This window comes from Nyctibius grandis, chromosome Z, assembly GCF_013368605.1.
Source record: "Nyctibius grandis isolate bNycGra1 chromosome Z, bNycGra1.pri, whole genome shotgun sequence".
In the NCBI taxonomy this organism is placed as follows: Eukaryota; Metazoa; Chordata; class Aves; order Nyctibiiformes; family Nyctibiidae; genus Nyctibius; species Nyctibius grandis.
The window spans coordinates 46,801,051-46,824,270 of record NC_090695.1 but is presented as its reverse complement, the minus strand read 5'-3'; the positions used below and the strand labels follow the sequence as shown (position 1 = coordinate 46,824,270).

The 23,220-nt window shown below is 39.6% G+C and overlaps 1 protein-coding gene across 2 annotated transcripts in view; it reads right to left on the bottom strand.

Annotated features, from left to right (window-relative positions):
* Positions 1 to 23,220, bottom strand: part of NTRK2 (neurotrophic receptor tyrosine kinase 2) — a 212,837-nt gene that overhangs the window by 180,991 nt on the left and 8,626 nt on the right. For both annotated transcript variants that reach the window (XM_068422140.1, XM_068422141.1), the window contains exons 2-5: positions 14,967 to 15,041; positions 14,658 to 14,729; positions 6,925 to 6,993; positions 2,988 to 3,142 (exon numbers count right to left, since the gene is read on the bottom strand). In XM_068422140.1, the coding sequence (XP_068278241.1) occupies positions 2,988 to 3,142; positions 6,925 to 6,993; positions 14,658 to 14,729; positions 14,967 to 15,041 (371 nt within the window). The remainder of the gene's footprint in view (positions 1 to 2,987; positions 3,143 to 6,924; positions 6,994 to 14,657; positions 14,730 to 14,966; positions 15,042 to 23,220) is intronic.

The following is a 23,220-nucleotide window of genomic DNA, read 5'->3' as shown; positions in this document are numbered from 1 at the left end:
TAGGTAGTGATGCTGTCCACATTGTACAGACAACCAGCGAATGCTGTGAAAATAGCAAAACTAAACATCACCATTCCTCTACACAGAAGGCTCTGCTAATACTACTGTGGGAGATGCAACTTCAAAACCTTTGACATAGTAATTAAGTGTGAACTTAAAACTTAAAAGAATATGACAATTTTCATCATACATAACAACTGAAAAAATAATTCTGCAAACATCATAACAATTGATTGACACTTTCAATATTGCAGCTGGAAAAGACCTTCTAGATAGTCTTTAAGCCGCAAGAAAAGAAATCACAGAGCTGATGGCATCTAAATTGCAACCAGCCTTTAATCAGCACATTAATGAACACTTCCACCATATAAACAATAAGTAAAGTACCACAGAACTTTGCTAATTTTCACATCAATTATGTACAAACCAAAGCCTTATGATCAGGAAACCACAGTGGCTCCTCCCAACTTCCTAGCAAGAGATTTATTAACAGCACACAGTAGCGAGACTTCCTATCACCAAGACATTTACCACATACTGTACAGGCCACTTACTATAATATTATGAAGTAATTAATAACACCTGCATACAAAGAAGAGAGCATGTTTGCTTAGTTTCTAAATCAAAAAAAAATTGACAAACCAGAGAGATAGGACAAAACCATTTCATTAGCAGAGAAAATTAGAAAATATTTTATTAACAAAATTCAAAGGCCTGCACGCCCAAAAATTTCTCTTTACATCAAAAGGAGCTAAAAAGGTCACATAGTTCACAGGAAAATGTTTACATGTGTCAAAAGCTGAATTCTTTTTCTGTTTCAGTTCTACCTATTAGCCTCTAGGAAACTTCTGGAAATGAAATAAACCAGCTTCATCAGTGGGTTTTTTTGAAATTATGTCTTGCCCTTTTAAACACAGTAAAATATCTGCAGAGACACTGAAAGCAAGAGCCATGCATTGGATCTTTCACCTATCTTCCAGAACACAGCCCATGCTCAGCAAGACAGTCATTCCTCTTCACCCAGGATTCTCTATTCTGTGCCTATGAAAATGCTGTGTTGTCATTGTTATTAAAACCTATATCCTGCATTGGTTCATTTTGAAAAAGGCAAATTAAGGGGAAAGAGCGACTAAAAGAAAAAAAAAAAACATGGACAAACGCCAGTTATGTAAAGTTTAGTCATATTTGGACCCTGTAAACTAACATAAATAATTTACAGGCATGTGCTGACATCCATGCAGATCTTCAGCAAAATGCACGTTTCTCATATGCAAATTCTGCATACTGCAAATTCCAATCTGAATGTTGTATATACTCACCTTTCCTCCTCCTCTTTCTCCTTTCGTTGGAAGTACCACCTTCCCTTGCCATGGCAAGTATTTTAGTCAAGATGTGCCCACAGGATGCACACATGTGTACACATACATGCACCTACACAGCATCAAGAGGTCAGAGACAAGTCTGTTGTGACTGCAGATGAACCCAGGAGAAAGAAATAATGTCTCATAGGTTTAATACTGGGTATTTAACAACAAAAGTTTTCAAAGAAAATCCTAGCTACTTAGGAGCTTCTAGATGTGGCAGCCAAGAATGTTAAAAAGATTATGCTGGAGTTCCTGGATTGTACTAATTGGTCTCAGTCCACCAGGAGACCTTTCTATACCCAGCAGATTAATCTACGTTCTAGTCCATTCAGCTGCAGCAGACAGTTGGCTCCGTCTAGCTCAGCTCAGTATCATCTCCCACTTCAGGTAAATCAGATCCTGCACCACACAAGACCAACTGTGCAGCTCACAAGACCCTCTAAACAGGTTGCTTTTTTTTCATCGCACCAGACACTAGCATCATTTTTGTCATGAATACGCCACCATGCCTGGCCCCAGGAGGAAGCTGGACTCAAGACCAAGAGCATGATATATGGCCATAAAATGCATTACTGCCATTAAACGCTGCACATGTTGGGTCTGCAGCAGGTCCCCTCCATGTCTGTTCCTCACTGGCAGCTGGTATCAGAAGGTGTCACACCCTCCATATAGGCAGTGGAGAAAAGGACACTCAATGGGCAAAGGTGGAAGGAGAAAAGGTATCATTTTTGTGTTCCTCCTGCTATTCACCTTCACTTATAGCTTTCTCAATCCAAATAAGCCCCCCATGAGGATACCCTTGCTCCCTTTCCTTCTCGCCTGCCTGCTGCTGGACACCCCAGCTCCCCGCTCTGACAAGGAAACTCCAGACTCCAGAAGGTCTCACGTCATGTCAGAAATACCCATCCTCTGCCTCTCGTACACGGAGGAGAAATCTCTTCAACTAGTGGGTGAACCCTTTCACAAGCTGTCCCAGGACCACATACAGGCAGCAAAGTTGTATATAAAAAAACCTTATTGTTACATCATTTTTCCACTATCTCCAGATCCATATAAGCTAACTGACAAGAATACGCTGAAAATGCTACAGACCTAATCTTGTTATGATGCTTTTGCATAGCCTTTACAAGTGAACTCAGTATCACCTGTGTGAAGAACAGACCTATTGCTAATTCATCTCTATTAGCAGGCAGTTCTTTGAATTTTCTTCCTATGGTCCTAGGACTAGAGTTTGTATTTTTGAAGTAAAATAAAGACTTCATTAACCATAAATACCTGAAAAAACCCGCAATGAGGCAAAATTTTGTGTCTATTGAGCTAGGAAGTACTATTATTTAGTTTAACAAAGGCACATGTATTTTATATAATTCTTGTGTGTTATCTATAATCAGTGTTTTGTTTTCCTGCACTTGAATAATGGTACATTCTTAAAGGATCAAGGAAAAAAAAAAACTTTACGTGAAGCTCCCAGAATTACTCCATGTGGGGTGAAAGACCACTTAATATCTCCACTGAAACCTTTTCCTTTAGCAGCGCTGTTGTCATCCTGATAGGTATCTTACAAAAAATACATGGGTTTTTTTTCCTGTCTCACAATAACTTAGCAATAAAAAAGAGTATTACCGCAGTTTGGGACCTTCATATCCAGCAAGGCTGTCCTCTTGTTGTTGTCATCTGTGCAATACAAATCCTGAGTTTCTGTATAAAACTTGGTCTCTTGAAGTTTCTTGATCCACATAATTTCACAGGAACACTTGAACGGATTACCCACCAATACCCTACAGCAAAAAAAACCCAATTTATTTGGAGTGCAGAATGTGTCATGCATATAGAAAAAAATGGGGGCAGGGGGACTCCAAGTACTCAGCTGGGTGGAAGTAGAAGTTGAACCCTTTAGTTAAGAAGGATAAGGAATCCAACCTTAGTATCCTCAGTGCAATGCAAGCTGCAAGTGGATAATGGTTTCCATGTAGAGAACAAAGCTCTCTTTGCACCAAGAATCCAGACTGTCATAGATTGGACAGATCACACAGGGGGCTTTACTACTATCTCCAATTCACTGGTGTAAATCAGAAGCACATGGAGAACTGGAAGCTCCATTTTATTTCGTAAGAGTCAAGCAGAGACTGGAATTCCTCTCTTCTACACTTGACTCTCTGCTCAGGCTCCTCAGAAAGATCATGCCAGAAATGGTTTACTGCAGTGAGGTGGTAAATTCTTTACAGAGTCAAACAGTCATGGATTACAGGCAAGCTCTAACAAACTCTAATCACAAAAAAAGGATTTTACTTAACCTTCAAAATTCATCCGCTATAACACACTAGAAAATCTCACAGTAAAACCCGAGGTAGTGTCGTGAAGAAACACTAAGTGAAAAAATGGCCTTGAAACAGAAATGTATCATCTAGGTATATGGTATGCTGCATGGAATTTAAACCACAGGTTAGCAAACTTACCAAATTTTAGATTTAAAATTTAATAGAACTACACAACAATGAAATGCAATAACGCCCAGGGAAAGTATGAACAGAAACATCCCAATACCTATGTAAGAAGTGACCCAGTGTTATTTTTTCTCCTGCAGGCACAGATAAGATTCAATAAAGCATGTGCAAGTGACTGTTTATGACATCTCACTACAAGAAGAACAACTGTTCTTAACAAAATTTCACGGGTATTTTCGATGTAGAGAAACCAAACTCACGTTGCTCACAGAATCTATGCTCGTAAATGCTTCCTGAGGGCATGAAACATGCAAATCATGAAAATAGTCAGCTTATCAGAGCTGTAACCTGTTTCCTCAAGAGCCATCTGCAGTTCTTTGAGGATTAACAGCTGTGGGGATCATTCTCGTAAGTCTCTGAAGGAGCAATTTGTATTCACAGAAGTCACGTGCCGGACTCTAACACCACCACAGCATGGACAAGAATTGCTTGTGCAAGATAAAGTATGAACATTAGGACCCTTTGGGTCAAAACCTACAACAGGCATTTTCAAAACAGCAAAATTTACTTCCCATCTTCTGTTTCACTGTATAACTCCTGTGTAAAAGGAAATTTCCCTTGACCAGTGGCTGAGCAGTCCTTTTCTTCCATTGTTTTATTTTGTGTTAAACCCACCTAGTGAGTCAGGCATATCATAGGCAGGATGCTGGATAGAGGCATGATGGCCCTCCACAAACACTGGTGTGAAAGAAAGAATCTGACCTAGTAAAAGCAAATTATGTGCCTTTATCTTGTCTGCTGTAATTTTACAGCTGCAACTAGTTTGTTCTAAAAGCAGCCTTTCAAAGCAGCCTCTCCTTCCCTACAATACCCCGTAAACATCTCCTGCTTCACCCTATCCTGAACTTTTCATCCCTTTATGTTTTGATTTACAAGAGTGCTAACAGCAGGACACTTGTTTGTCAGACTTAGAGGAAGCTCCTGAGAAGCTATTTATGGCATCATTCTCCTCTCGGATTCCCCTTCCAATACGCTACTTTCTCCCCTTTTTCTGATTCTCCACCTATGTATTAGCCACTTGCCAACAGAATTGTTCAAATGATCCTAATTTTATCACTGTTTCTCCTCCCTTCAGGCTTTGCTTTTTTCCCCCCACCTTCTCTCCCTTACTTCGCCCATGTCTGCTTATCTCACTTCATCGCAATCCCTGCATAACTTTAGTTCTCCTATCCCTACACTCCAACTCTTTTCCAAGCCCACAACACTCTACCTCAATTTTGTATCCTCTCTCTCTCAACTTGTCCCCCATCACACATTGCCTCCATACCTCAAGACTACTCAGTTTAACCTTCACACCATCCATTTTTTCCATGTCTGGCTCACTCCCAGCACCGTTCCCCTGCTCCTACTACCATGAAACTGAACGGCCATTGTTTAACCCTGGTATTAACAACACAAATATATTCGCTCCTAATTCACATCACCCAGTTGTTTTGCCTCTAAGTGCTATTTCCCTGCCTCATTAAACTTAATTTCCATTAAATCCCGTCACATATTTGTTACATCTGATTCTCTCACTCTCTGTCCCAAATTCTTTTTTACTTCTTTCTGCCCAGGCACAAACCAACTTCTTCAGAAAGATCAGCAACACTGACATTGTTCTCCTTCAAAATCTTTGTAAGCACTTACTCCACAGCCTAAAAGAAGCTGTTCACTTGAGATGGAGAGATTCAAGAGTAGCCTGATTTCTGCTTTGGAATAAACCTGTTACTGGCAGCAGACAAACTCCAAGAAACTGGGAGCAAAGTATGCCTTCAAAATTGCAGTCATTTCCTTTTTTTTGCATGCTTCCTAAGCTAGAGCATACCCACTCTTACACTTCTGTAACCCGGGGAGAGGGGCAGAGATGACTCCATTTCTCCACTAACTGCTTGGAAAAATCAGGGCAGGCCCAAGCTCACACTGTGCACTGATGTGAGTCCTGTATCTACTTTTGAAGTCTATTTTTTTTTCATATTTTACATACAAATATCATGACAACTACAAAATATAGAACCTACAGCCAAGTACACAGTATCAATGGCTTTTTTGCAGGGACTAGATACAGCATGTGAAGAAACAGGGACTTCAGAACCAACAGACCTATGCAGGGCATACAGCAATGGGAGTGCTCTGCAGCTAGCTAGTCTCTCCATCAGAGGGCTTGGCAACCGCCAAGTTATGAAAGAAAATTCCAGTGAGCAATGTTCCCTGGGCTGTAAAGAAAGTGATTATACCAACTTAATTATCAACAAAACATACCTAAGGGGCATAACCTCTTTTTGTGGCACTGGGATTTGCCCATTTCATTTTTCACATACTGAAGTTCACCCGAAGAGGTCAAGGATTGCAAGGCTGGTGTTGCAATTCTGACTGGCATTTTGGACAATTTCTGACTCTGCTCTCAGCTCTGGGACAGCAGTCTCCCTATCCTCTGCAGCTCCAGCCCTCCCAAAGCTCCTGCAGGCTCTCTGCAGTTCCACATATTAGCAAAGAATGCACAAGATGACCAAAATTTTTGAATTTATACAAATACAGAAATTCTGCTTGATGGAACAGAGGATAAAAATGTAACATTGAATCAATCAACAAGTATATGTTTACCAGTGCTTCGTTACCAAATGATTATATAAAGCACAATGCAATGTAAAGAATTTGAGAAAATAAAAATATTCTACAATTGCCAACCATAAGTATAGCAGCTGTGAGGCCAATATAAGAAGAATATGAAAGAGAAGCTTCATTTGAAGATATGTAAAGGCTGTATTGTCACTAGCTCAAATATTTAATATGAACATCAGTAGTTTTGTGTGAAGTGATCTCACAATAAAATATTTTAAAGCTGAAGGGAAGAGGCTATTTTGACCTCTACATTGTTTTAAAAGATACACTTGACCTTCTTGAAGCCCTGGAATTAAAATTATTCTGTATTTAAGCATCCAGCATTGCTGCTTTCTTTGGATAAGAATTTCATTCCTAATCATTGATGGACCTCTACCTTCAACAGAATAAAATTCAAAGTCTTGTTCTTCCATTACAGCCAAAAATAAACTTTATTTTAAGAAATTATAACTTACAGATCAGACAAACCCAGATGGCGAAAAGGCTTCTTGGACAAACTTGAGAGCTTGTTTCTGGATAAATTGCTATGGGAAAAGAGAAAGATTGCATTAATTAGAATTGCTTCTTCTTAAACTGGAAATAAGAGTTTGTGTCTCTTAAAAAAACCTAAGAACTCAAACCGAAGAAATGGTGCTCAGTTTCATTTGATGGTTTGATGGGTTTCAAGGGTTTGAATCCAGTCTGCATCTAAAGTCAAACACAATCAAAATCAAACTCAGCAGGGGTCAATATTTTCACTTTTAGCACTTCCATTCATTGCAGAAAAGCAGCAGATTTAATTGTGTTTCAAAAGTGTTTTGTAAAGTCCAGGTGTTAATTACATGCTCAATTTATTCATAAGTGAAATGGGTGTATCCCTTTCTTTGATGCTGCACCAAACTCTGTACTCACATAAGCCCTCCTCACATGCTAGCACACATCCACATCAGAGCCTTTGAGTTATTCTTTTCAAATCGCATGTACAATATGCACCCACATGGAAGATCAAAAGGAAAACTGTAAAATGCCTATATTGGGCTTTTTTACGTCAATTAAGCATTTACGATTTCCAGTGGTAATTAAGTGAAAAGTCCTCTCCTATTATATAGGGCAAAGAAATGCTCGTCTGAATCAGAAATACTCCTCCTCTCCCAGGCTTACAAAATTGCTTTCTCCACCCCAAAGCAAAATAATGCTGTTTTACTACAGTCTTATCAGTCTGCCAATAAAGACAGTGAGAGCAGTAAATTCTATAACTGTGAGCACTACAGTGCAAATCAGTGTCATGCACCAAAATACCATGTGAATTTTATGTGGTATTATAAAGGCGCCATAGGGGCTCCATAGTTAAAAGCTGCATTGAATTTAAAACCAAAGATTAAACCTCTTTTTTTTTTTTTTATCCTGACTAGGGAACACAGTGTTTACTTCCTAAACTTTCAGTCCTTGATCTCTGAGTACAAGATAATTTTCAGAGAAATTACAAGTTGGACCTTCTAGAAACATTTAGAACAGAATCTTTTAAGAGATTTTATTTACGGTATTTCCTCATCGATTCCTTCTGACAAACAACAGCCTGAAGTTTACAAAGTGACTGGTCCTAATGTGTCAGAACAAAACAGATGAGCTATTATTTCCTTAGCCAGATGAACCGGACTGACCTATGGCAGACACTAGTGGAAATGTCTCATGGACCCTGAGTGGACATATCAAAATTAAAGTACAATTTGCATGTAGGACAGAAGTCATACTCAAGTAAAAACTGCCACTATGATTTTTTTCCCTAATATGTATAAGCCATATGTTGTGAGGTTGAAAGAAAGAAGCTGAATCCTCATACAGACTCGGGCTTTTGTTTCCAGCACCAAGGCAATGTGAAGCACATCAAATTCCGTCCCTCCACGGACAACTCTTCACTCGCCATGCAGGAGAACCCCATCAGTTCTGACACTGCTGAGCAGCCCATGTGGATGCCCCTGTGATATTACCAAACGAGGCATGCACCTGCTTCTCTTACCTGTACAGTAACTAAATCCTACCTTTCCCAAAAGACAACCAGATATACAGTGGGCTTTACCTGCAGACAGGTGCCAGTGCCACTCACTACTCTCATGGAAGGAAACATACTCCAGGTCGAGTGACGACCAGGTTTGACTCCTGGTTTCCACACAGCAGAGTACTGCTCTTCCATATCAGGAGGCCTCCCTGATCATCAGATAATGGGTTCCTCAGGGAAAACTCTGTCCAGCTGAAGCTATTTCATTTTGTGTGATCTTCCCAGGCACTGTAATGGGAGAGCCAAGCTCAAGCTCTGATTCCAAACCATGGCAAATCAAAGGGGATTTGAAACCCTCTACCACCAATACCTTCTAAATACTAAAGTATCATAATACAAATCTGAAAATGGGCCACAAACATCTTACGTAAGAGCCCCAGTCACCCTCTGATATAGTATTTCTCTCTTTTTCCTTTTAAGAAAATAACACCTTAAAAACAAAATTTTCAAGAATATCTTAGAAACATAAAGACTGACTATGGGTGAGCATTTGCTGTTAGCAACCCACGTGGACATAACAGCCCACCTACTCCATGGGTAGGACTGAAGTCCCATCTTTCCTAAAGATTTCCTCCTGGTTGTTTACATGTTTCCTTGCTCAACTTATTCATGGCCATTTAACTCATCCCATCTATTCGTGAGGTGCTGAGCTGCCTGCTTCAGAGCTATGAACTCTATCAGACAGCAGACTGTGAGAATTAGATGCTGACATAGCTTCATCTTCTTGTCATTTAGCCTCAGGCCAGTCATTGCTTTTGGAGGATTATTGCAAACCTTTAAGCGGAACAATAGCTCTTACTTGCTTAGATTCACGAGCCAGACTTACTGCCCAAATGTCACCACGTATGTTACTTTCTGAACATTTTGTGCATATATCAATGACTCCATGTGAGCCTGTGAAAAAACGAGACTGATAATTTAAGTAAAAGTATGAAAAGAATAAAGAGTCATTATTTTGGTTTTAACAACTCCAGTTTTGAAAAACCAAAAGCACCTTGATAGCTTTAATTGTCTTTTCAGATTTTTACCAGTTGTGCTTGATACACACCAGGAAAAGGAAGAAAGAACAGTAAGAAAAGTAGTAAAAAATTCCTGTGCCTATATTCTTGATCATGGGTTGAAACATTTAGTGCTTCCAAGACTGTAGCCTTTTCTCCCATGTAGTTTAGCACTTTAATGTTATTCAAGTTGACAAGTAATTCAATAGAAACTTTTCAGACCACTGTTACAGATTTATCACCTTAAACAATACTTTGACAGTAAATTTAATATTATATATATTTTTCATAAACTGAGCACTTTATATTGATTAGAGAGACGCCTGCTGCGGTCTCTTTAATTCATGTTAAGTGAAAAAATCACTAACAGGCTTATTATGGAGTAGTTAAGGACCACACTTCCATTTCCATGGAAAGAGAATATAAATTAGCTCCCCAATTCAACTACACACAAAAAGATCATGGCAAGCAGCCCAAAGAAGATCCATCTGGAGTTTTAAAGCTTTTTTTTCCTTAAAAAAGAAAAAAAAAATTCTGGAGTACAGAGCCTGACTCCAAAGCTGTACCTAATGAGAGGACTCAAATTCAGCCAAAAGCATACCCGTGTTTTACATACAAATATCAAGCTCGCCTTAAATTTGCTAGGCCTAATTCATCTAGAAGCAAACCTGTGGCAATGCGAGGAGCCTCAGAAGCTGAATAAACAATAACACAGCTAGCAACACAGGCACTGCTCTACTGCCTATAGCGTTCCTGGCAAGGGGATGGAAGGAAAAGGAGTGAACAGATCTAAAGAGAACTAGGGGAAAGAGGCGAAGAAATAGACATTTTGCTATGCTCAGTCTCCCTCCACAGGCAACTGCCTGCTCTGCCTATGGCTGGAGCCAGCCCTGTGCGCAAGGAAGGGAAAATCTGCAGCATGGTCTCAAATGGTTTCATTTGGCTGCCTTACCTAAACCCTGTGCTGGTTTTGGCTGGGATAGAGTTAACTTTCTTCACAGTAGCTGGTATGGGGCTGTGTTTTGGATTTGTGCTGGAAACAGCACTGATGACACAGAGATGTTTTAGCTGTTGCTGAGCAGTGCTTACACAGAGTCAAGGCCTTTTCTGCTTCTCACACCACCTGCCATCGAGGAGGCTGGGGGCGGGCAAGAAGTTGGGAGGGGACACAGCCAGGACAGCTGACCCCAAATGACCAAAGGGATATCCCAGACCGTATGACTTCATACTCAGCAATAAAACTAGGAGGAAGAAGAAGGAAGGGGGGGACATTCGGAGTGATGGCATTTGTCTTCCCAAGTCACTGTTACGCATGATGGAGCCCTGCCTTCCTGGAGATGTCTGAACACCTGCCTGCCCATGGGAAGTGGTGAATGAACTCCGTGTTTTGCTTTGCTTGCATGTGCGGCTTTTGCTTTACCTATTAAACTGTCTTTATCTCAGCCCATGAGTTTTCTCACTTTTGCCTTCCGATTCTCTTCCCCATCCTGCCGTGGGGGGAGTGAGCGAGCAGCTGCATGGGGCTCTGCTGTCGGCCAGGGCTGAACCACGACAACCCGAACAACGTAGAGATACAAACACATCTTAGTACCTACAGCTGTATATATATGACATGCACAAATCTATGATTCAGCAATGCAATTATACACAGCTTGGCATGTAACAATATCTATTTTTTAACTTTTTTGGAAATATGCACTTGCTGTGAAATGTATTTTTATGTTTAAAGGTACTGACAGTATCCTATGCACGTGTAATGGGCATAGGTCCATTAAAATTTCTGTTAGCAGCAGATACGCTTATAAATTACAGCATTACTAAACCAGGACTGTTAATAGCTTGTTAAATGCAACCGTTGACTAATTTGAGTCTAAGATCAATGCGAATACCAGAATTAGATGAACAAGGCTATTAATTACATTTAAGTAATACTTATTAGAGCATTTATTTTCCTGTTGTTTTATGTTATTACTCAAATCTTCTCATCATATGTAACTCTAGAAAGCTATATGGGCTACAGATGTTTGTCCAAGAAAACAAGGTAATGACAAAAAAGGGCTTAAGGAAACGTGTGTTAGTAAGTTCCTTATAATCCGATATTCTTATATGATCCATAAAATAAATACTATGCTCATATAATAAAGCTCCTTAACTACATCAAAAGATTTTTCACAGAAGAAAAAGAAAACTGTAATAGTATCACTAGCAAAATCAAAGCTTATACAGTTACATCAGTCTTCAGAAAAGTGTTTCGAGTTTTGTTTTCTTTATGGGATAGTAACAAACTGTTGTTTCAAAATAAAATGCAAGACTTCTCAAAGACCTGTACTGGGAGGTTACTCTTGCAAAGTGAAATGATTCCAGCTTTCAATAGTTTCCACTGTCCCAACCACAACGGGGGCTGCACTTCACTCCCAGTGCAGTCAACAGGAGTTTTATTGCTGATGACAACACGCAGTGATTCACTGGGGCTTTCAGAAACATTTTAGCGTGCATCAAGACTTCACGGAGAAAACAAACAATGCATTTTTTGCAGGGATAATAGTTCAGCCTCCGCAAAAAACGTCTCCATACTTACTGCTTTGTCACGTGCATATAGAGTAGGTGGTGCCAGTTAATATTTTCCATCCTATCTGGGCTTATCCTGTGTCTGCTAACATTACTAAATCCCCGTGAAAAGAAAACATAGTATGAGACTGGATAAGCTCCTGGTTCATAACGTAAATATTCTGGATCAGGATTCAATGTACATCAACCAAACAGATGTCAGTCAGCCTAATTTGTTTCTAACAAGCAGCTTCATGAACTACAGATCTAGCAAAGCCTGCTTACCAATGGATACGTATTCCACGTCTGACTGCATGCTCCAGCTGAAGCTCTTCCTGTGGCTGAAGTATTTTAAAGGCGTCTTGTTCACGTGGATTTTGTAGTGCCTAGCAGGTCATATATGCACAATGATGCTTTTCCCTTAAGTGGGAACTCTAATAAGGTCTCCCTGTTCTGTCCAGTGGTCAGTTTTCAGAAAACCTGTTTACCTGTATAAGTTTTGGTCATCAGTGGGGACAGAGACAGTTTGTGACTACATGAACTCCATTTCCCTAAGGAAACAGGCAAAAAAACCTATCAAGAGGATCCCACCAATTGTCTCAGTTACCTTTTGCAGTGTCTACTTCCCATACAGCTGGGAAGGTCTTTCCAGCATCTATTTACCTTGCTCCAAATTAAATGCATTATTTGTCGCTCTCTACTCATGGTCACTGAGAGAACTGATTACTCTCCTCAATCATAATTGCTCTTCTTTTAAGGATAAGAAGATGTATGTTCCTTTTCAGTTTCTCTTTATTGGATTGACTATATTCAGCCTCTGAGTCTCCTTAAATTATTTGCTTTACAAGCTCCTTATAGCTCTGCTGCTCTTCTCTGCACTACCTTTCAAGATGAGTAGATTCAGTGTTCTAATCTACGTACAGTATTCAAATAGATGCCTTCCCAGCAGCTAAGGTAACAGGGAAAAGATGTAAAAATCTAACACAAAATTCCTTTTGATCTCAGACTGAATTTGCTCTGTTCTGCTTCATTATGCTGAGATTCTGTCCCAGCACAGCCACTAAATCTTTCTCTGAAAATGTGCGTCTCAGTAAGTTCTTATTGCTCCTTTCCACAGCCAGCGCATATGCACTTGGCTTTATGGAATTTCATCTTTTACAACCATAATTCACTGAGCAGTTGTTACACAGGTAAACACTCTAGAAGTACTCACTCTAGAAGATACTTCCCTTATATCGCCAACTGATTATAGTAAAAGCTATTTACTTTATTAATGACTAAACGAAGTGATATGTAAGCCTCATAGGCCGACAAGATCTGGTTCACACTCCTCCAGTGACTGTTCCACATTAAGGACAGCAGTTACTGTTTAGGCAGATATGGACATTTATGTCCACTTCCTTACGTGAATTAATTGCCATTCTTTGGAAAACACAGGTTCAGAAAGTGATTCAATTTCATCAGCAAAGCATTCAGCCCTGTGCTCAGTTCAGTAGTTCTTCCATTATTACAAGGAAGTATCTTACAAGCCCCAGGTTTCACCTTATGTCTTCCTGATCTCATTAGAACTTTTACAAAAGCAAGGGGTTAAGTGAAGTGCTAAATATATCTGACGAAGATGGATGGACTGAAACACACACTTGAATACTTGGCTAAAACAGGGTACCTGTGAGGAACTGAGCCCCTCATATAATCTCAATGTGTTGTAGGACTAGATCCACAGTTTCCCAAGTAAGTAGCAAAGCAAGATACCCCATGCCTGTCCCACCAAAGGCACTGCAGTCCTTCAGGGACATTTACTTATACTAAAAAAAAAAAAAAAGTCTTTAATTTTAGCTGATCATTTTTCTCTGTACTTTTATAAAGAACTTTGATCACTTCAGCCTTTGCTAAATCTAATGTAAGTAATCCAGAAAAACAACAGTCAAAAGCTGCACAGGCACCAACTCTGCTTCCTGAAGTTCACAAACCGCAAACTGCATTTGGGTGTGAAAGTAACCTCATTCTTATATTCTGCTTCGGATGCGTTAGTTCAGATCTTGAGTGAGCTTCTGAAGTGATTCTTCTGATCATCCCCACTTACAGGACTTAAGTTCACAGTCATGCCACAGTCTCTGGGCATGCACACTGGTCAAATCACATTAGAAGTACTCTATGCGTGCACCTACTACATTGCAGCTGCTAAAACATGTTCAGCCCATTGAATCAGCTAGTCAAACCTATGTCAATGAGTGTGATGCACAGTGCGGACATCATACCCTTGGCACCAACTCACCCAGCTGAGAGAGGCACTCTTTGTGCTATACTACTTACCACAAAAGACACAGCTGGAGTCCATTGTTAGAGACAGGATAATGAACTGGATGGTATTTTTACCATCCCACATTACGTTCTTATGATCTGCCAGTTCCTTACCATACATGTCCTGATTTCTGCCAGTTCCCTACCACACAAATGTTATTTAGGGTCAATTAATGACAGAAGACCATTATAAGTTAAAACATTTTATATGAAGGAAATGGTAAAAGAGAGAAATAAATTAACAATTATATAAATTAACATGAGTTGGGCAGTTTTGACTTAGAAAGCAGACGCTATTCTTACTCACATGTATTGTAGGTTGACATTTTTCACAAATGCCTGACGGGACACAAATCTTAAGCCTGAATCCACCACGGTCCTGTGAAAATACATAAAACTCTTAGAATATTTCATTTAAAAAATAATGGAAAGCATAACTATAATAACAGGTAAAATAAGAGTGCGGATGAAATCTCAAAAAGGCTGAACCGCAAGATCTACAGCTGTCCTCTACAACACACAAAGTTAGGACTACATTCTGATGAGGTCTCTACACGCTCCTATAAAAGAAATAAAGAAAAAATAGCTTTATAAAATACACATCCCATATACTCACAGATTTTTAAGTCCAACATAAAATCCAACTTCATTGTCGTTGATACTTTCAAATTTTCTCTGGTTTGCAATGTAGCTGTTGGAAAAGCAAGACAGAAAAAAGTATGAAAGTGGATCTTCCCATGGCTTTGACTCTTCAGAGATCAAGCACCGATGTCTGAAAGTCAGCAGTGATTGTTGAACTATTGCAATTAACACTAAGATCTAGTTAGAGCATCTGCAGAGCGAATGTATTCCTTAAAACCTTTCCCATCATTTAAATGGTACTTTGTGGGATAGGGCTGGAGGAGCAACAGTTGAGTTTTATTTACACAGGGGAAATGAAGCCTTGTTTGTCAAGGAAGCAAGTCACCGTGAAAGCACAGTGTCACCATTTTCCAGGACACACTTCCCTACCTCATGGATTTCACAACAGTAAAAGGGCCAACTTTAACGGTGGCAGTGGAGTTACCTGCACTTACATTGAGGGGGGTCGGACTGCCCTAGTCTTTTCTCTCATGTTGTTAACTTAATCACTTGTTAAACTGATTTTCCCCCTGACACAAAGTAGTTTCAGGTCTATTTACAAGGTGTGGCAATAAGAAAACTGAGCAAAGGGAAGCTGTACTTCATGGCATTACATACAAAAGTGGAAATTAAGAGAAGGGAAACTGTCATAGTAGACCAAAGCACTGAGTCCACTCACATACCATGAATATCTGCCTGAATCCCAAAAGGATGTGGGCATGCAAGGCAGTCCTTTGTATTATCATCATGTAAGATCTATGAATAACCAGTGACACCCAAGACTGGAAATCAAAATGTTTTACAGATAATGCATGGGACGATGTATAATCTGTTACCTCTTCTGCAGCAAGAAAAAAAGTTTCACAGTGCAAATCATGCAGTCTAGAAAGAAGAAATTGGTGGTGGAAACTGCAATTCAACTGACATTATGGGCAGAATGTAAGCCTGATATAAGAGATGCCTTGCTAAAGAGTCCAAGCATTTCTAAAGACAACCCCAGTCCCAGAAAAACTTAAATAGAAATTGGCCTGTATTTTCACGAGCACCCAGAACTAACCAAAGCTGCAGGTTTCCCTAAAAAGAAGGAGTCTTTCTTTGCTAGAATAAAACTTAGTCTTCATTTTAAGCATTTTTTTTTTATTTAAAGGGAATTCTGGTGAATTGGAAAGAAGGTGTATTGCTTTCCCAAAGGCAATCCATCTACCTCAGCTGGTGTGTTAGAGAAATTCACTGTGTGCCCACATCCCAACAGAAGCTTGAGAATCCCAAAAGTTGGATTGGGCTCTCCTCCAAAGCTGCAAAACTGACTTGGGCTATGCTCTTGCCAAGTACCAGGAAAAGCAAAGTTTCCCCTAATAGGATTCATTGTCCCTTGGAAAAAAGAAGGGCAGTAAAAATACAATACGTGATGCTAGACAAAACACTTTACTACAGCATCATATGACACTGACTGCTCTGCAGGACTTCTTAGGATAACATTAACATGGTGCACCCATTACAAGGTAATAGAGTCCTTCGTATTTTGTGTTTCCTTCCTTAGATTTTTTAAGGCAATCTGATTTACTCTCTTGGGGTTTATTAATCTATTTTTTGTTTGTTGGTTGGTAATTTTACATATTTTGCCAAGTAAAAGCAATGAAGGAGTTCATAAAAGGCTATCAACTCTTCCACCTGAGAGTGCTGCAAGTGGATGATCATACTTCCTCTGAACCTGCCCTGAAGAAGAACTCATGTTTTAATTAAGTACCCCCTTCTCTGTCATTTGGACCTCATAATGCTAAAATAAAGTTATGCAAGAAGTATCAAAGACACCTTCCTCATCCTCCCCTCAGTGTTCAACCAATAAGAATCCTGTCAAGACCAGACAGAGACAGGGAAAACACAGAAGATCAGGAATCAAGGAAAACGGACAAGAGAAACACAGAGGGAGAAGAGACTGAGAGAGTAAAAGAAAACAAACTAAGTGACCAGTCGTGCTAGCTGAGATTAAGCAAAATCTCTGACAAACACTGCCAGAACGCAGATCCATCACTTAAATGCACTTAACACCCATCCAAATCTGACATTGCAATTTTAATCATGAAAACACTTAACTAGAACCTCCCACTACGAGAAGCTCCAAAACTTGACATAACTTATCGTGTCACACAGAAACATGTTACTGTATTACATCCTGTGGTAAGCCTCAGCCAGTGTAAAACAGCTCAGCTCTGCTGAAGTCAACAAAGCTACCACAATTTACATCAGACAAAGACCTGAGTATGAGCACACAGTCTATATAAAAAGATCAGTCTTGATCTATTAGGGAACAAACCAAAAGGGTGATATTTGGGAAGAAGAAGCAGCATGAATTTATGATCTTTTCTTTCCTCAAAGAAAAGAAACGCTGGGCAGGGGGCATATTTTACTCTGAGATGGTGCTAATCTCTTCACAGTGAATGATTTACGATTCCAGTTCCTAACTGAAAGAACCAAAAGAAACCACTGACTTTCCATAACTATACTTCAAGTAGGGACCCAGTAGAAATTACGGCTAAGTGCGAGTAACTCAATAACTGCTCTGCAATACATTTGTAAAAACACTCTCAGTACGGAACATGACAGTAAAGCATGTTTGATGCAGTTGGAAATCCTTGAAGAAAGAGTGGACAGGTGTCATTTACCACAAGCAGGTCATGTCCTCTTACGCTTCCTTACTCACTTAACAAGTCTGTTTTAAGTTAAGCCTTTGCAGCTATTTCATAGCCATGAGAAAGAAAGGACTTCAATGACTGTAGCTGTACACTGTAAGGAGAAGTTGTTCTGTTTAATTTAGAGGGAGGTTTGAAATAAAACCTCTCCCTAACTGAAGCCTATTTTTACCTTCTTCACAACTACTCTACCTTAATGTTACTTATCATCAAACATTAATACTCTGAAAGCTCTGACTTGCAGAGGGTGACGCTGAGAAATGTAATTTGCCAGCCTGCCTGCTCTTAAGAATATCCACTCTGTTCTTTAACTGAACATTTTTATTGTAGCACAGAAGAAAAACATCCTGACTCACGGCTGGCTGAAGTCACGTGAGGAGCTTGGAAGCACACCACAGCAAAGAGTAGTTCCGCCAAAACCTGGCTGGATAGTATCCAGCCGGATCACACGTATCAGCTCAAAAATACTGATTGCTGCCTCTAAACCAAACCCTCCGCTGCTTACAATACTATTCGCTTGATTATACTATAGCATTCTGCCTCTCCTTCAATGAGTCATCAGTAAACAGTATTTGTTTTCAAACCTTTAATCTCCCCTTTGTAAACTACTGATTAATTCTAATAAAGGCATTCAGAATCACACACCTACTGACTGCACATTGCAACCTACAATAACACGTTCATCTCAGCACACTTCAGCAGCTATTGAATAATGTCACACACTCATACTTCACCACTTCTGAAACGTTCTGGAAAGGATATTTTAAAATCCTATCGTGAAAGAGTTAACTCTTCCAAATAAGTTCTCCTTTAAGAGGGTGGTCTTCACTTCTGCTCATCACACATGTAAAAGACTAAGGATACAGCCTGTGTTACATCAGTGAAGCAATCTCTGAACGGCAAGAGCATGAAGAGAAAGCAGGTTCTGCTCTTTAAAGAGGTCTAGGTTATTTTGTGCCTCAATAGCTCAAAAAAGGATTTCACTCTAACTTTCAAATCTTTTCCTGAACCTGAAAAAAAATGGTCAGCAAAAGTATGCCTTCCTAACTTACCTGATTTACTCTATTTCCTCTGGATTAATATATGTTAAGGTGTACTACTCCATTTGGAACTATAAGGACATGCTGGAAAACTAGGGCACACTAGTCTTAACACAGATGCAAGCGAATAACACACTCGTTCAGCTCCAGAAGCATTTCTGTTGCCAGAAAACTCCCGTTATGGGAAACATGTTTTCTTAACACTCCAAAAAATAAATCAATTATATGTTTAGCTCTGGTTCATACAGCTGGGAAAAAAGTTTTTAAAAGTAATAAACATTCCTTGGTGCAATGTTTCTGAACTTTGGGAAAACTTTATATTCCGAGTTATTTTTTCATGAAATCTTTAGGGAAAAAGGCAGCACACTCCAGACACTTGAACTGTCAGTAGATGAATTACCATTTAATGACAGGTCACGTATGTCCGTAAGTCTACGCTACTGTGAGAACTGTATGATAACATCGACAAATAAACACTGCAAAGTTCCCTAGTGCAGTATTTTCTTACAAACTCAAATGTCAGACCAAGTTCATCAAAAGGTATGCTAAAAGTTAGGGATGTTTTCAGCACACTTGGGCTAATTTATGGTTATGCATAGAAATCACACAAAATTTGTAAGCTTAACACAATACTTGACGAAACTTGGCAGATTCAAATGCGTTTCATTTGCAGCCCCTCTGAAACCAAATTTAAAATAATGCTCGAGGGATGTGAACTCACATAGTTTGAAAATGAAGCATAGACCTATACAGTGTTGCACATTAGGAATGCCAGGTTTCAGATAGACGTAGGGACCAATGATATAACTGCCACTCAACCAAGAAATCTTTCCACATAGGACCAAGCTCCATCTAAGAAGGAAACTCTTACATCAAGCAATGAGCATGATACAGACACCTACAAGCAACAAGTCCTCTACAAATATACAGGCTTATTCACATTATTTTATTCTATTTTGCTGTCTCCATCTGGCACCACCAGTGCCAGATTTTATGAGGCCAATCTCCAGAAACTGAACTTGTAGTGTTAAAAGAGCATGCCATAACTCGGGAAAGAGGCAGTGTGTCGAGTTAGTCCACTGTGGACTTACCTAGCATTCAGCAATTTTACAAACAGGTGCTCAACTCCTTGGCTGTCTCCTGACAAATTCTGAGCAAGCGCTGTGGTGGTATTTTTTTTTAAATTGTGAATCACTCTGTATTTCACAGAGTGAAAAACTGATTGCCTCTATCACAGGCTCCTTAAGTCATCCTTTAGGGGTTTTTTTCCTCCCATTTAGAGCATTTAACCATGACTCACAGAAGACTACAGGAGGTAGCTCTCCACGTGCCAATACAGCAGCTCTGGAGCTGACATAATTAACTCTGGGATCTTTCTTTACAGCCACAGGCACGCCTATTTTTTTAGCAAATTCTTCACTATACATATCCCACTTTCAGTCAACATGCTGTTCAGGGTGATCTGGAACTCAGCATCTCACAGCCAAAGTCACAGATCACAGTTATCTTCAAGAATTCCCTGTTCTTGATGTGTGGCTGTGTCAACTGCCAGGAGACGGCAGGGCTCAGACATTCTGCTCCGTGCCAATATTATCCAACTAGTAGTACACAGTTGCCATTGGGAATTGCTTCTCCAAAGCTATCATCCTGAACAGTTAGTGCTAACCCACCAGCTTAAAGCAGGAGAAAGAGGGAATTCAGTGGAGATCCCAATCTTGTTTTGGCACTGCAGGAGCAGATCCATACTCTTGCTTATGACGACAACTCCCTGGGAAACGGAAAGCCCACGGTTTGCCAGCCAACCTTAGTTCCCTCTTTACAGTATGCAAATATGAAAGCAAAAGTGAAAATAGATTAATATGTCTGCAATGCAGAATTTAAGGAAACAGTTACTATATTTAGAGGCAGGGAAAATGAAATATAATGCGCCCTTGGGCTTACTTACGTTTCTGGTTTGGCTTCAAGGTGTTTGTTCTGTTCTCTTCAAATAGCAGACTATGAAATCAAGCAAACTCCCAAGACATGTCATGTAACTTTCCAGATTTAAGATTCATGCCCTTGCTGAGCTTCACCTTCAGAATTACTTTCCCCAAAATGCATCCAAAGTTTATTTAACTATTTTCTCCACTCAGAGACATGGCCTCCCCCTTGAGATCCATGAAGTTTGTACATTTGATACTTCACCAAGACATCCATTTTCAGCATTTCTCCACAGGACAACTGACGCCTACAGTCTAGCTTTTCCTCAGCAAAGATGTTTTAGAAATGTTGATATTCCTTGATATAGTCAGAAAAAGTTATCAGCTGGCCAGACAATAACCTATTTATTGAAAAATACGTCTTAATCACTGACCTTACACTTACCTACAAAATACGTTTCACCCACTGTGTAAGAAATCATCTCTGCAGACTGTTAGGAAGAGGCTTAAACTCCTGTACAGTCCCTTTATAATATATACACTAAAAATCACATATCAAATAACATACAAAAGGAGAGTAGCAAATATAGCTTTTCATTAGTTATCGACAGAAAGCAGAGATAAGACTCATTTTTTTATTATTATTACTTGGTTTGCAAGGAAGAAAGGTCATCTCAAGGGATTGAATAAATAGAAACAAATATATGCGACATTTCTTTCTCCTATAGACCCACCGAGTGCAGTAACTCTTCAAAGACTAGTAACGCAACCACTCTCTTTTTCAGCATTTGCATGCACCACCTCTGTAGCTGTCACTGGCCTTGATGCAAATGAGAATGGCAAAACATCAGTTCCATAACAGCACAGTAAGACTGCTCCTAACCATCCTTTACATGCATCTTTTTAGGTCCCTCAGTGAATCAAAACATTAAAGTGTCTCGGTTGATGTCAAAACCTTTGAACTCTCTTCTTTCCAGGCACCCATAGTCAGGCAGTGACTTTGTGGAAGGGATGTCTTAAGCGCATGTCCTTCAGAGTCATGTGAGGTAGTACTTCCGAATGACGGAGTGAAACTGCAAAACTTGAAGCCACCTATCCAGGAAAATCCATCTATATTCTGTTAATGCATTAAATTTTCTGAATAATTTGACTCCTGACATCTCAAACAATATTCCCCTTTCCATAAGCCAGCAAAAATTTTCTTTCTTCTGTTTTTATTTAAGTCTTGAGAGTCTACATATGGTCATAATCTCTACCCTTTTTCTCTGCAATTATTACATGGATAACCCAATTGGTAGATGTTTTTCCATTCTTCAAATGATACCATCTGCTGCCATGGTTCACAATTGATTTCCTAGCCTCTCCCAAGACCTAACCTCTCCCAAGATGTGAAACATCTTGTGTAGCCCTGAACACAGATCTGTGTCTTCAAGACATAACTTGTCTTTTAATGGGAGACATACATGAATACATCTTCACATTATGTTACCAAAGCATTCCAAAAAGGTTATGGGTTGTCATTTTGACTTTCCATTATATTGACTCTCTTGATGTTTATCTCACTCTTCTAGGCCCAGAACAGGTTGCCACCTCCTGTATGTCAACTTCGATCTTACTATTTATATTTACCCAATGCATTTTTCAAGAGAGCATTTCAACAGCATTAAAATTGCTTTGCTAAAGCCTTTCAGAGGCACTCTTCAGTCTTCCACATTTATGTGCTCTTCACAGTTCTTTGTTTCACTTTCATCACATTTATTTCCACTCTGTTCTCTGTCCTGTACAGTCCATTTCTCCTCATTTTAATTGGCCAATCTCTTGAATTTATTGCTTCTTCCATTAGCATTCCTAAAATAAAAGCACTTTCTCTTCACTTGAGGAACCGTGTTCTTCACTTAATATAAGTAGTTTCTTACTCGCGCTGCGTGTATTAACATAATGATGTGTTTATTACACTTTCCGCACATTTGTCCGTATCCAGAGTATTTTGAATACTCATGCTGACTGCCACATCGCTGCCATTGCTTCCATAACTTTCCATGTTCCTGTACTTGGCCAGCTTGATTTTCAGGAAATTCGATTTTGCAATGGTACATGCAGACAAGCGTCCTGTGTCTGTCTTTCAGATTTCTCTTTGTATTTCTGTTCGTTCTGCTGCCTGATATATATGTATTGCCTCTTCTAGAGTGAGATCAACTTTACTTACAAACCCACTCATGGATGTCTTTATTGTTATATTTTAGGAAAATGCACTCTTTTGTAAGCATTGATTTCCCATTTCTACATCATTTTAAGTCTTAGATCATCTTCTCTACCATTTTTCCTTCAAACTAAACTCTTACCCTGCATCTATCTCTTTCACAAGGAGACATCTTTTGCTACAGCAGTCTTCAAACTTCTTCACTATTTCTGCAAAGCTGTCTTCTCCTTACTCACCACTACTTCTATAGCATTATTCATTTACCTTTACAGCTTTTGTCCCTGCCACTGCTTATGAGTAATATTTTTCTTATCCGCCAGACAGTTTCTCCTAATGGTTCTCATGACCACACCACACCACTGAACATGCCTTCCCATACTCCTCCAACCTACATAGCTTT